The sequence below is a fragment of the Geotrypetes seraphini genome, chromosome 9 (genome assembly GCF_902459505.1).
Source record: "Geotrypetes seraphini chromosome 9, aGeoSer1.1, whole genome shotgun sequence".
NCBI classification, from domain to species: domain Eukaryota; kingdom Metazoa; phylum Chordata; class Amphibia; order Gymnophiona; family Dermophiidae; genus Geotrypetes; species Geotrypetes seraphini.
In genome coordinates, this window is record NC_047092.1 from 25224044 (window position 1) to 25237102 (window position 13059).

General features: G+C 42.1%; 1 protein-coding gene across 2 annotated transcripts in view; it reads right to left on the reverse strand.

Moving 5' to 3' along the window:
- Positions 1–13059, reverse strand: part of PHTF2 (putative homeodomain transcription factor 2) — a 163815-nt gene that overhangs the window by 82941 nt on the left and 67815 nt on the right. The window contains exons 6-7 of one of the 2 annotated variants that reach the window (XM_033958580.1): positions 3953–4118; positions 1754–1918 (exon numbers count right to left, since the gene is read on the reverse strand). In XM_033958580.1, the coding sequence (XP_033814471.1) occupies positions 1754–1918; positions 3953–4118 (331 nt within the window). The remainder of the gene's footprint in view (positions 1–1753; positions 1919–3952; positions 4119–13059) is intronic. The other variant, XM_033958581.1, reaches the window with a different exon arrangement.

Sequence of the window (13059 nt, forward strand, 5' to 3'; positions counted from 1 at the left end):
TTTTTAGGCATTGCTCGGAATGAGTTGAAGCTGGGAGTGTGGAAGCAGGCATTGCCATGGAGTGCGTCTCTAGTAGCCCAGCTAGATCCTTTTGCATCAGCATGTGTAGCTGGTCCTGCAGGAATGGTGCTGGTACCAATGCAATGCAAGGGTACATTAGGGTGTTGAGGCGTTGGTTAACTCTATGTTGAGGCACGCCCCAGAGAAGACAATAGCTGTAATTGCGCGATCTAGCATTTGTGCGTCAATTTTTTGGAATATATTGATGGCGATGACACTTAGGACGATGCCAATGCCCGTTTTGAGGATGTTTATGCTTCTTAGCTTTCTTACGAGGTTTCCCCAATGATGGTGACAGTGATGAAGAGAAGTGTGTCATTGGAACTGTTGGTACCATTGTCGATGTCAGCTTTGAGCGATGTTGACCACTAGTGTCAGTCTCCAGCCATAGTCAATGCCGTTGAAGATGAACTGAAAAATTTTTCAAATTGTAACTTTCTGGCTTTAAGTGATCTCTATCTCGATGATCAGGATCTAGGCACTGGAAACACCAGTTATGTGAATCTTTGCCTATAATGGTATTGTGACATCGAGACATTTTCATCAAAAACAAAGTTTATCTTTATGAACCACTTGGTAACCAGCCTCTGACATGAATCATATTTTGTGCTTCCTGCATCAAGATTATTAGGCACTTTCAGGCTGCTTTCATCCCATGACATGCAAATAAAGAATACTATGATAGGATATGGAGCTGAATTTGTACCAATAAATTTCTGATGCAAGGTTCTACATTCTAGGAAGAACTTTAAAAGTACATTAAAGATCTATTCACCTTCTGATGGTCCCTTACAAAAACTTTGTGAACGATTTATATGATGTTGGGATAGATGGTAGTGACAGGAACATTATTATATCCTCTACTACAAGTAAGATTTGTTGATTCCGTTGTTCTTCTCTTTATATGCATAATCATCACATGCTATGCTGCGACTGTCGTAATATTTTATTTATACTTTAATTCAGTTTCAATATTGTTTTATAATGCTAGATTAGGCTGATAATATCTTGTCAATTAAGATGTACGACATTTGAGATATAATTGTCTTTATGCCTCATATGTTTATATAAGTACACCATTGGTTTTGTTGGTATTTTATATTAATTTTTTATATTAATTTTGTATCTATTTATTTAATGTTTATTTTATCCAGATTTTATGCAATTTTTTGTGATTAGCTTTGACTCCTGAGACAAAGTCTGTGGGCCAAAACATGACTCATGTTGAGTCAAAGTAGTACCTGTGCAACAATTAAATCTGTCCTTTTGAATTACATTGGTGCCTATAGTGCAGCCGTTTGCTCCATTGTTGTTTCTTAGCAGATAAGGAGATTACAGATAGTACAGCTACTGTAAAATATTTTGCTGTTAAGTCCTGAGATTATAACGTCCATTTCCAAAAGAATATTGGAATAAGCACTGAAAAATTAGCTAAATTTTAACAAGTGACGATTTCTAACCTTGGTCTCAAAGCCCTGTATAATCAGGCTATATTTCCTGACACTGAAGAACTCTCAAGCTTTCATATTGAATTTCTATAAACTTTATTTTATCCTTAAGAACTTTACCAAAGATGTATGTGGTCCTGAAACTGAATTTATGAATACAGAGATGGTGGTTTGGAGTGATTAATCATTTTCAGAAAAGGGATAATGCATTTCTAAAGCACACAAAGCCTTGAATAAATACAAACCCGGATAAAAAGAAAGCAGCATGCCAGAAATCTCTGAAGACAGCGCCAACGCTGTAAGAGGTGCTTGTACCGTAGCTCTGCAAAATTCCCTCCTGAGTATTATCTGTAGTACTAGAGCCATCTCCTTCCCTATGCACTTCCAATTGTGCTGCTTTTCTTAATTTCCTTCAGCAAAAGAGATTAAAAGTGGAAGGGAACTTTATCATCGATATCTACTACAGAAGTGCAATATTGTGTAGCAGTAATCATGGAAAAGAACTCTAAAATATAATCTTCAGAATCAGACCTTTGTATGTGGGTCAAGGGTGGATGACTTCTTAAATGGTCATTTATTTAGGAAAATAAGAATAACCTGTAACTTAAAGAGGAGCTTTCATACTGTAGTAAAAATTAAATGGAAGGATCAAAGCTAATAGTATTCTTCAACACATTCACATTCACATTCATTTGGATAAAAAAATTCCTTAATAAATTTGTATAGTCCTGCTGTAAAGTCACAGTTCTTGGCACCACTGCGCTTCAGGGACAGGACCATGACATTACAAATGCAACATTACAAAGGCTCTTTAAATCTAAGTAAAGATTATGCTGGAAGATTAATCTCAAAGTATAACCATTTTTGATAAAAGCTAATATTTTATTTATTTAGTTAGTTTTTTTAGCCCATCCTCCCAAGAAAGCCCAGAATAGATTACAGATCAAACAAACCACAAATACAATATCTCCTCCAGTTCTAAACACTGAATATAATTGCCTATTAATCTTCTACCCAACTAAACTTAAACTTTTTTTAAAGGAGAAAAAAGGCCTCAGAAGCTACAAAGAACAAAACTCTTTTATAGCTATGAAGGGAAGAGCTGTGTACACTAACTCCCCTACAAACTTCTATCATTGGCCAAAAACTCCTTTTTAAATAAAACTTCAATATAACTGTCTTGCAGGTATATAAGAAACAAGCGCTTATCTGGATGATATCTTACTGATCTTTCTTCAGTAAATCAGAGGAAACAGCGTTCTTAATCCAGGTGAACTTTAGCTTGCCAGAGATTCAGTGCTTCTTCAGCAAGGACTACATGAAGAAGCACTGAATCTCTGGCAAGCAAAAGTCTACCTGGATTAAGAAAGCTATTTCCTCTGATTTACTGAAGAAAAAAAGATCAGCGCTTTTGTTTTATATATCTGCATAATAGTTATACTGAAGTTATTTAAAAGGAGATTTTTGGCCAATGATAGAAGTTTGTAGGAGAGCTAGTTTACACAGCTCTTCCCTTCATAGCTATAGAAGAGCTTTGCTCTTTGTAGCTTCTGAGACCTTTTTTCTCCTTTAAAAAACAGTTTAGTTGGATAGAAGATTAATAGGCAATTATACTCAGTGTTTAAAACTGGAGGAGATATTGTATTTGTAGTTTGTTTGATTGCTCCAGTTCCTCCATTGTTTTGATTGTTGTGGTTGCAGATCAAACATACACAGTAATAACTAAGAGGCTGGAAAGTAGAGACAAACTCTATACATCGCTTACGCAACATGCATTAGCAGGGTCAAACAAAACATAGTAGAATTAGGCAGGTATTACAGCCTGATATTCTACATATGTAGAGAAATATTATCTATTATACAAAATTAAACTAAAGTAGATATATGATCTAAAAGGATAAACTGAGTTAAGTTTGAAAGGTCCTCTTTAATATAAATCTATAAAACTATATTTTCAGATTTTAATGAACCAAGTATATAGTATGGTGTCTTCTATTAATGTTTAATAATAATATCTCAAAATGAAAGCTTTCAGGTTTACTTAATTGTCTGCTGTTTCAAAATAGAAAACATTTCCAAGCAACTGGCAGATGATGGTGGGAAGAGGGAGGGATATTTGTCATGAAAACAAATACAGTAATCACAAAGCAAAATAATAGAGATATACAACAAATGCAATTATATAAATAGCCGAATAACTTGATTTTCATGAGGCGAAAGCCAAATACACACTCTCTCAAAGAACTGAAAAAAGAAGCTTCATACCTCGATTAAGCTAAATTTCATAAAATGCTTAGCTCTGCACAAAAAGCAGTGTCCAGAATGTTCATAACAACAAAAACACCAGGCTGCATATCATTGTTATAAAACATTTTGCAAAATCGCTGAAACCGGCATTTCATGCATTCATACAAGAAAGAGAGAGAAGGAGAGAGTTATAGTACCTTCTTCTTTTCCCCCCTATGCTGGGAGGTGGTTTGGGGGTTCGAGTTGAAACAATCTGGCAATGCACAGTCCCAAGCAGCAACATCAACCATATTGGTCCAATGACTTCTGTTAGAGGGACATAATGTGGATATGGAGCTATAGAGAACAACACTATTGCGGCAACTGTGGAAAGAGAAGAAGACAAAAGACAAGACAGAAATTCAAATTTCCCTTGTTTTACTTTTAGAAATTACAGAAATAAGCCAAAATCATGTTACACAAAATTGATATACAGTAAAATTTCAGTTAACTGGTATTCAACCAACTGGCACTCCCATCCAAACGGCAAAAAAAAAAAAAAAAAAAAAAAAAATCACTGGGGAGGGGGAAGAAAAAAAAAAGTCCTCCAAAGCACCAGTGTCAGTGGTCCTGAGCCACAAACCACTCTTCCTCCCTCAAGCCCCAAAGCAGTAGAAGCAGGCGGTGGTCCTGAGCCGTGAATCTCCTCCCTCTCATCCTCCCTTATCCGAAGCTGCAGCTGGTCAGAAGCAGGCAGCACTCAAAACAGACTGCTCACAACCAGCCCCAGCAGGGCCTTTCCTCCGATGCTTACCTGGGGGCAATGGAGGGTTAAATGACCTATAAATGGACTCAAAGCATAAAACTTTCCTTTGACCTCAGTACAACCTATAAGAAGAATGTTCAAGCATTGCTGTTTCAGTGTAATTTGAGGCTAAGAGGGTTTTTTTGTTTGCTGGCAATAAGTAAGCGGTCTTTTTTGGGTTTTAAGTAGCTTTGTGTGTTTTTTTCAAACTATTTTAATGCCTTTATTGCTTTTATAATTTGTAAATTTATCTGTATTTGTTATCTTTAGAGGGACAGGTGTTTTTCTATTTTCCTCTAGGCAAGTTAATTATTGGATCTCTAGTTAAGGGGCTGGAGGAGTTGCCATACAGTGAGAGATTAGAGAAACTGGGCCTCTTCTCCCTTGAAAAGAGGAGACTGAGAGGGGACTTGATTGAAACATTCAAGATAATGAAGGGAATAGACTTAGTTGTTCACCCTCTCCAAGGTAGAGAGAACGAGAGGGCACTCTCTAAAGTGAAAAGGGGATAGATTCCGTACAAATGTAAAGAAGTTCTTCTTCACCCAGAGAGTGGTAGAAATCTGGACCGCTCTTCCGGAAGCTGTTATAGGGGAAAGCACCCTCCAGGGATTCAAGACAAGGTTAGACAAGTTCCTGCTGAACCGGAATGTACGTAGGTAAGGCTAGACTCAATCAGGGCACTTGACCTAAGGGCCGCCGCGAGAGTGGACTGCTGGGCACGATGACCCACTGGTCTGACCCAGCAGTGAAAATTCTTATGTTCTGTCAATAGCTGTTTCATATGGTACACTCACACTAATGCACCAAATTGTGAAAACACAAAATACTGTAATTACTAGATCACCTTCCTTGGCTGAATATGTCACCATTCATGTTTTCTATTTAATTTTACTTCTGAACATAGTCCACCTTCACTAGTTCATTCTATTCTATTATTTATACTTGAAGAGTTTTATAAATACCGATTTGGTCCAGAACCATTTTTGCATGCACTCATTGTGTATGTGAAATATTATGTATGTTTTGTGCATGAAGATTCTATTATTGTTAATTTGAGTATTCTTGAATTTTGTTTTTATATTACATTTGTTTTGACAGTTTTCTCTCTTGATGAAGCCTTCAGGATGAGATATGGCCATGTCGGGCACTGTTTGTTTAATAAATTGCCTATTATATTTTGTTGTGTGGTCTGCTTATCTTTTGGGTTGCACTCTGTACTTGCAGATCATAATTCCTCCAGTGGCCATATAGGGACAGACCGAAGGTCCATCAAGCCCAGTATCCTGTTTCCAACAGTGGCCAACCAAGGTCCCAAGTACCTAGCTATATCCCAAGTAATAAAACAGATTTTATGCTGCTTATCCTAAGAATAAACAGTGGATTTCCTCAAGCCATCTTAATAATGGCCTATGGACTTCCCTTTTAGGAATTTATCCAAACCTTTTTTAAACTCTGCTAAGCTAACCACGATAATGCTCTTTCCTGTAGAACAGCATACAATTCCTTATGCCTTGCCCTGTCTGATGTTTGTTATGCCTGCGTAGGCTTATTGTCTTGGCAACCAAGGAAGAGAAGCAGAACCTCTGAAGAGGTGGCATATTAGTACCAAAATCGATATCAGCACATTTTGCCTAGCTAAGATTGTACAAGTATCAGTGCCAGTTGCACATAGGTAGGATTTTTGTTTGTTTCACCACTGTTCTTTGTTGCCCTGTTGGGTGGTTGTTTATTAACTCTTAATTACTATTGCAGAGCAGATTGAACTTATCTAGATCAGGGAGTCCCCTGAGCACCCCTTTGTTTTCATTTCCTCTCCTATGAGTTATCACTTGCTTTGGTATGAACTGAAGAGAGGCGATGCTGCCTAGAGCATGGGTTCCCAAAGTCCCTCCTTGAGGGCCGAATCCAGTTAGGTTTTCAGGATTTCCCCAATGAATATGCATTGAAAGCAGTGCATGCACATAGATCTCATGCATATTCATTGGGGAAATCCTGAAAACCCAAATGGATTTGGCCCTCAAGGAGGGACTTTGGGGACCCCTGGCCTAGAGAGACAAGGGGGCTGAGAGAAGAAAATGATTGAGGTCTCCTGCAACCAACTCGCGAGATGAGGTGCTTAACCCATCCTTAAGAAATCATATGCTGTTCTACAGGAAATAAGATTATCAAGGACAGAACCTAACCCTTCCTTGTTTTTTGCACCTGCTTCTTGGCATTACATCAGTTTCTCTTGATTACTCTTTTCTCAATCATGTCTCTCAAATAACTCCATGTGCATGTTAATTTGAGACTTGACTACTGTAATACTGTATATGCAGGGCTTCCTCTATCATCAATTAAATGGCTTCAGTGTGCATAAAACACTGCGATCCAACTCCTCTGCCATGCCACTAGATTGATCAAGGTAGCCTACTCCTCATGAAATATTACTGGCTCCCTGTTAAATTCCGAGTTCAATTCACACTACTTTTCCTTGCTAACAAGGCTATTTATGCTGGCTGTCCTACATATTTAACATCTCTTGTCACTTCTTATTCTTCCTGTTTTTTTCACTCATGTAATATTTTAGCTTTTGCATGCCTCTGCCTTCAATGGCTGATCTCAAGAGTACATGGCATTTAGCCTTTTTCTTTTAGGTTTCTACATTTTAGAATTGATTTCGTCATCACATTCAATTGGAAGCATTGCTTCTAAAATTTAAGATTGCCCTGAAAATATATTTTTTGGCCAGGCCTATGATGATGCTAGACACGGTCTTGGGGGCAGACTGTCTCTGCATATTTGTAACTAGCCCTTTTTTCTTTATACTTTTAAAACTGAAGTTCTACCTATTTTATTTTTCTATCAATTTGATGGCATTCTTTTCGTTATCATGCTTTATTATAAACTGCCTTGTTTGTGCAGGTCCTCTAGATCTTCTGGCATACTGCTGTCAGTTTGGATCTTGGGACTGGTTTGAGCAGTTCTGCAGGGATTCTAAGAAGGTAGGTACAAAGGTTCCCGCTGTGATTTTACACCGAAGACACTGCGAGGCCTCCCACAAGCCTATATCGCAGCCCCGAGACCTAGTTAAGAACGCCCTATGAAGGAGATTAAAATGAGTTTCTCTCAACTCAGTCGCTTTGAAAAAACCAATACCCATCTGAAAAATTTCCTGAAGCTGCCCAGTATCCAAAGTGCCCCCAGCTCCCCCTCCCACTGGCGAGTCACTTGAGCGATGACAGCCAAGTCCACCAATTCCTTAACTATCCTGTACCAGCGAGAGAGTGAATTCATAGGTGTGGGTAAGAACATAAGAATTGCCGCTGCTGGGTCAGACTAGTGTGCCCAGCAGTCCGCTCCCGCAGCGGCCCCCAGGTCAAAGACTAGTGCCCTACCAGAGCCCTACCTGCGTACATTCCGGTTCAGCGGGAACTTGTCTAACTTTGTCTTGAATCCCTTGAGGGTGTTTTCCAGTTCTCCACCACCCTCTGGGTGAAGAAGAACTTCCTTACATTTGTACGGAATCTATCCCCTTTTCACTTTAGAGAGTGCCCTCTCGTTCTCCCTACCTTGGATAGGGTGAACCACCTATCTTTATCTACTAAGTCTATTCCCTTCAGTATCTTGAATGTTTTGATCATGTCCCCTCTCAGTCTCCTCTTTTCAAGGGAGAAGAGGTCCAGTTTCACTAATCTCTCACTGTACGGCAACTCCTCCAGCCCCTTTACCATTTTAGTCAATCTTCTCTGGACCCTTTCGAGTAGTACCTTGTCCTTCTTCATGTACGGCGACCAGTGCTGGACGCAGTATTCCAGGTGAGGGCGTACCATGACCTGGTACAGCGGCATGATAACCTTCTCCAATCTGTTCGTGATCCCCTTCTTAATCATTCCTAGCATTCTGTTTGCCCTTTTTGCCGCCACTGCGCATTGTGCGGACGACTTCATCGACTTGTCAACCAGTGCTCCCAAGGCTCTTTCCTGGGGGGTCTCTCCAAGTACTGTCCCAGACATCCTGTATTCGTGTGTAAGATTTTTGTTACCGACATGCATCACCTTACACTTATCCACGTTGAACCTCATTTGCCATGTCATGGCCCATCTCTCGAGCGTGTTTATGTAAGAGGAAAAAATACCTGCCCAATTTGGTGCCCTCCAATTGAGCCCCCCAGGAACCTCTCAACTGAGCGTAATAATGGCGAGCCTGTCTGTAAGCCCAAATATGCGTCACCGGTAACTCCCATTGAGTTCTCAGCTGGTCAAAGGAAGGGAACTCCCCTCCACCCACTGCCAGCAAATGGTGCAAGGATTTGCAGCCCTTACTGGCCCAAACAGTAAAAAGTGACTTCCCCATCCTAGGGACGAATGCCGGATTGCCCATCAGCCCCAAGAGGGGCGATGCTCGGCTAGTCTGTCCCTGTTTGCGCCACTACCAGTCCCAGGCCTCCCGGAAAGGCTGCAGAAAACCTAGCCTGCTCCGACACTCTGGAGAAGATCCCACTGTAGTATGTAAAAGGTTAATGAAAGTATACAGATGACACCACTCTTTCACCAGAGACAAGGGATAGAACCTCTGCTCATCTAAGAGGCATTCATGCATCCCACTAAGCACAGTGGCCACGTTATAAGAGCGAAGATCTGGTACATTTAGTTCCCCCATATTCGTGTCCAGAATAAGCTTGGTGTACGCAATCCGGGGTTGACCTGCCATGCCACAAAAATTGGCGCACCGGGGCTTTAAAGTCCTGCTTGTCCCTCCGATTAATCCATATGTGCAGAACCTGAAGCAGGTATAAGATGTTAGGCATGATCATCATTTTCAATAGTGCTACCTGGCCCAAAAAAGAGATGGGAAGTTCCATCCACGAGACGCAAAGTGATTTCAACTGAATCAAAACCCAGGTGATATTCATCTTGTATAATTCAGAGTCAGAAGTATGAAGGTGAATGCCAAGATTAAGAGCCCACCCCCTTCAAGGGTAAAACCTCAAATTTATTGCAATTCACCTGGAGGCCAGAGAAGGTACCATACAGCTTCACCCATTGTAAGAATAGCGGGAGCTGCTGGTCAGCATGATGTACATATAAAAGCATATCATCAGCAAATATGCTAAGCTATAGCTCTTGCGAGCTGATCCGAATGCCCTCCAGCTTGTTATCCTGCCGAAGACGGGCTGCCAGGTGCTCAAACGCCAAAACGAATAATATAGGGGACAGCGTGTCGCGTGCCCCTACAAAAGGGAAAAGGGACAGTCAACTTCCCATTCACGATGAGTTGCGCTCTCAGGTCAAATGCCTTCACCCAATCAACAAATCTGCCCACTATCCCAAATCTCTCTAGGACCCAAAACAGATGAGACCATAAGACAGTAAGACCATCCGATCCTCATTCCCCTTAGCCTCCTGAATCACAAGAAGCATACCTCTCAGGTACGAAGCCCACTTAGTCATCCCCTATCAACTCCGGCAAATAACTATTCAAACGTTTGGCCAAGATGGCCACCCACAATTTAACATCTTGATTTAAAAGAGATATTGGTCGATAAGACCCCAGTAGTTCCACATCTTTGCTGGGCTTGGGGAGAAGAATGACGTGGGCCAAGTTGGCTCGTCCTGGGTTACCCCCAGCCGAAGCATCAGCAAACATACCCTGCAACGATAGAAGGACCATGTCCTGCAAGATTTTATAGAATTTGGGCCCCATACCGTCCGAACCCAAGGATTTAGCTAGCTTCAACCAACGTATAGCAGCCCGAATCTCCTCCACTTCAATAGGTTTATTCAAAATCTCCACTTGCTCGGTAGGTTGCACAGGGAGGTTCAGACCGTGAAAAAAGGCCTCCCGTTTGCCCTCATTCACTGTACCGTCACTATAAAGATAAGTGTAAAAGTGCACAAATTGGTCTGAAATGGTCTCAAAGTCAGTGTGCCTAATACCCACCGTGACCCATATACATCTGATAAGTTGTTGCTGGACCAAATTAACTAAAATTTTCCCAGTTTTCCCGCCCCACTTATACAATTTGTAGCGCAGAAAATAAAGATCTTGTTCCACCCGGGCAGTTAAGATCTGGTCTATCTCTCTACGAAGTTGATAAACTTTGACCTTAGCACTCTCGTCCAACCTAATGACATGAGCCCTCCGGATCCGCTGCAGTTCCAGAGAGAGTCGCAGATCTCTTCACTTTACCTTTGCAGCCTCCCAATACATCGTGGGAGACACATCTGCAGGCGGATTGTCTTGCACATAGTCTTGAAATTTGGCTCGAAGAAAAGTATGGAAGTCTGTTTCTTTATACAAGTATGGCGGCAATTTCCACACTCTGTCTTGATCCCGGTTCAGCAGATGCAAAGTGATAGAGATAGGGGCATGGTCGGACACCGTGGATTCAATTCGGGCAGCACCCACCCTAGACAGGAGGCTCTGCGAAGGGAGTAGGTAATCCAACTGTGAATATGTTTTGTGGAGATGAGAATAAAAGGTGTAATCCTACTCATCCGGGTACAAAACCCGCCATGCATCCACTACCCCCAGCTGATTCATAAGGAAATTAACCCCCTTAGTGTCGTGGCTGGCATCCTCCTTTCGTAGTGGCTTACGATCCAAGAGTGGGTTAGCCGGAAAGTTAAAGTTGCCCACCACGAAAAGATTATGCATCGGGTAGTTGGCCAAGAGAGCCACCAAATGAGTGTAAAAAGTGTGCCGATAGACGTTTGGAGCGTAGACATTGCAAAAGACCATTGGCACTGCCCACAATTCCCCTAGTACAATCACATACTGTCCCTGTTTGTCAACAATGACCCTATGGACCTGCAGGGGCATTTTTTTTGTAAGAATGGCCACACCCCTCTGTCTCCCATTAAAAGAAGAGGACCAAATCTCCCCTATCCACCCCCTCTTCAATTTAGCATGTTCAGACATAGTAAGATGTGTTTCCTGTAAATAGACAATATCAGCATTAATTTTCCTGAGCATTGACATAATCTTTGTTCATTTCACAGGTGAGTGTATACCATCAGCATATAGTGAAACAACCATGAGATTAGCCATTATCAAAGTGGTAACAGGCCACTCTTACTCTACCAGTCACTCCTCTCAAGACAGCAATCAACCCCCTAAACCCTCCCTAGTCTCCAGTATTCCCCCAAGCACACACCCACATACATCCAGCACCACAATCATACCAAAGCAAAACATGAGAATCCCCCCATCTCTGCCCCCAACCCAACATCCTTTTCAATCACAAAGAAAAAGCCTCTGGGAACCCTCTCGTCTGAAACTTAACATAAAACACATATAACATTTTCTAGCATGAAAATAAAATTGAGGTCCAAAGACCCTCCAAATGGCAGAGGCCGCCAACTCTCAGAGAAGTGCAGAGACCCCACTCAGGTGTGCTCAAGTCCTATAGAAAAGCTGTCACAAAGTAAAGTAAAGGAAGAGGAGAAAAACTGGAGGGGAAGAAATCTAGGAGCCAGGCACTAAGTCGACCCCAGTGCCCAAAGCACCCTGCCTTCCATCAGTGTTAAATGCACCGATAGCTGTATGCAAGCAAGTCAAACACAGTCCTGCTTAGTTGGCTCTTCTGTACATCTCCCTCAGGATGCAGGCAACAATCCAGATTCTCCTGCCACCGCCAGTGGCAAAGCCTGCACAAAAGATTCTAAATCCTTCGGTTTGTCAAAGGATAGTTGCTTCACATGATAGTGTAAGCACACTCGAGCAGGATACTGAAAGACTGCGCGGAGGCACTGTAGGTATAGTGCTGAACAAAACGGAGCCATCACTCACCACTTAGCTGCCACCGCTGAGGAAAAGTCCTGGAACAGGAGCACTGGGCGGTTTTCATAAGTGAGCAACTTACCCTCCCGATACTGGCATAGAACCCTCTCCTTTTCCACAAAGTTAAGGAATCTCAATCACCAGGCAGGGTCGATGTTCTCCCTCCCGTCACTGCCCAATTCAGTGCGCTTGTTCCAGACTCAGCTTTGGCAGGTCCTCACCCATCTGGAGGGATGTGGGCAGCCAGGTTTCCAGCCATACTCGCAAGTTACCCTCTTTTACCGTCTCCGGTATGCCCACCGCTCTTAAGTTGTTCCGTCGAGTTCGGTTTTCGTGGTCTTCTACCCTCTCTTGCTGTTGTTGAGCTTTGCGTTTGAGTGCCTGCATGCGGGTAGAGAGCGAGTCTGTGGTGGCCTCATGCTGTACCATGCGTTCCTCTATTTGGAGCACGCGATTATTAAAGGTGCTCATGCCATCCTTCACCTCCTGGAAGTTAGCCTGCAGCCCCGACATTTTATCATCCATAATGGACATGAATTGTTTTTTTAATTCACCAACCGCGTCCTCGTGGAGAAGCACGGTAGGGAGGCAGGACAGATAACCCCGCGGAAGGCCCAGTCTCCGATGCCATCTTGGCTGCGGCCGAGGTAGAAGGAGCGCAATGATTCCTTGCTCCTTTATGCGGCATACCCTGCAATAGCGACTCGCTGGAGGCAATAGGCTGCTCCTCCAACCTTTAGCAACGAATATATG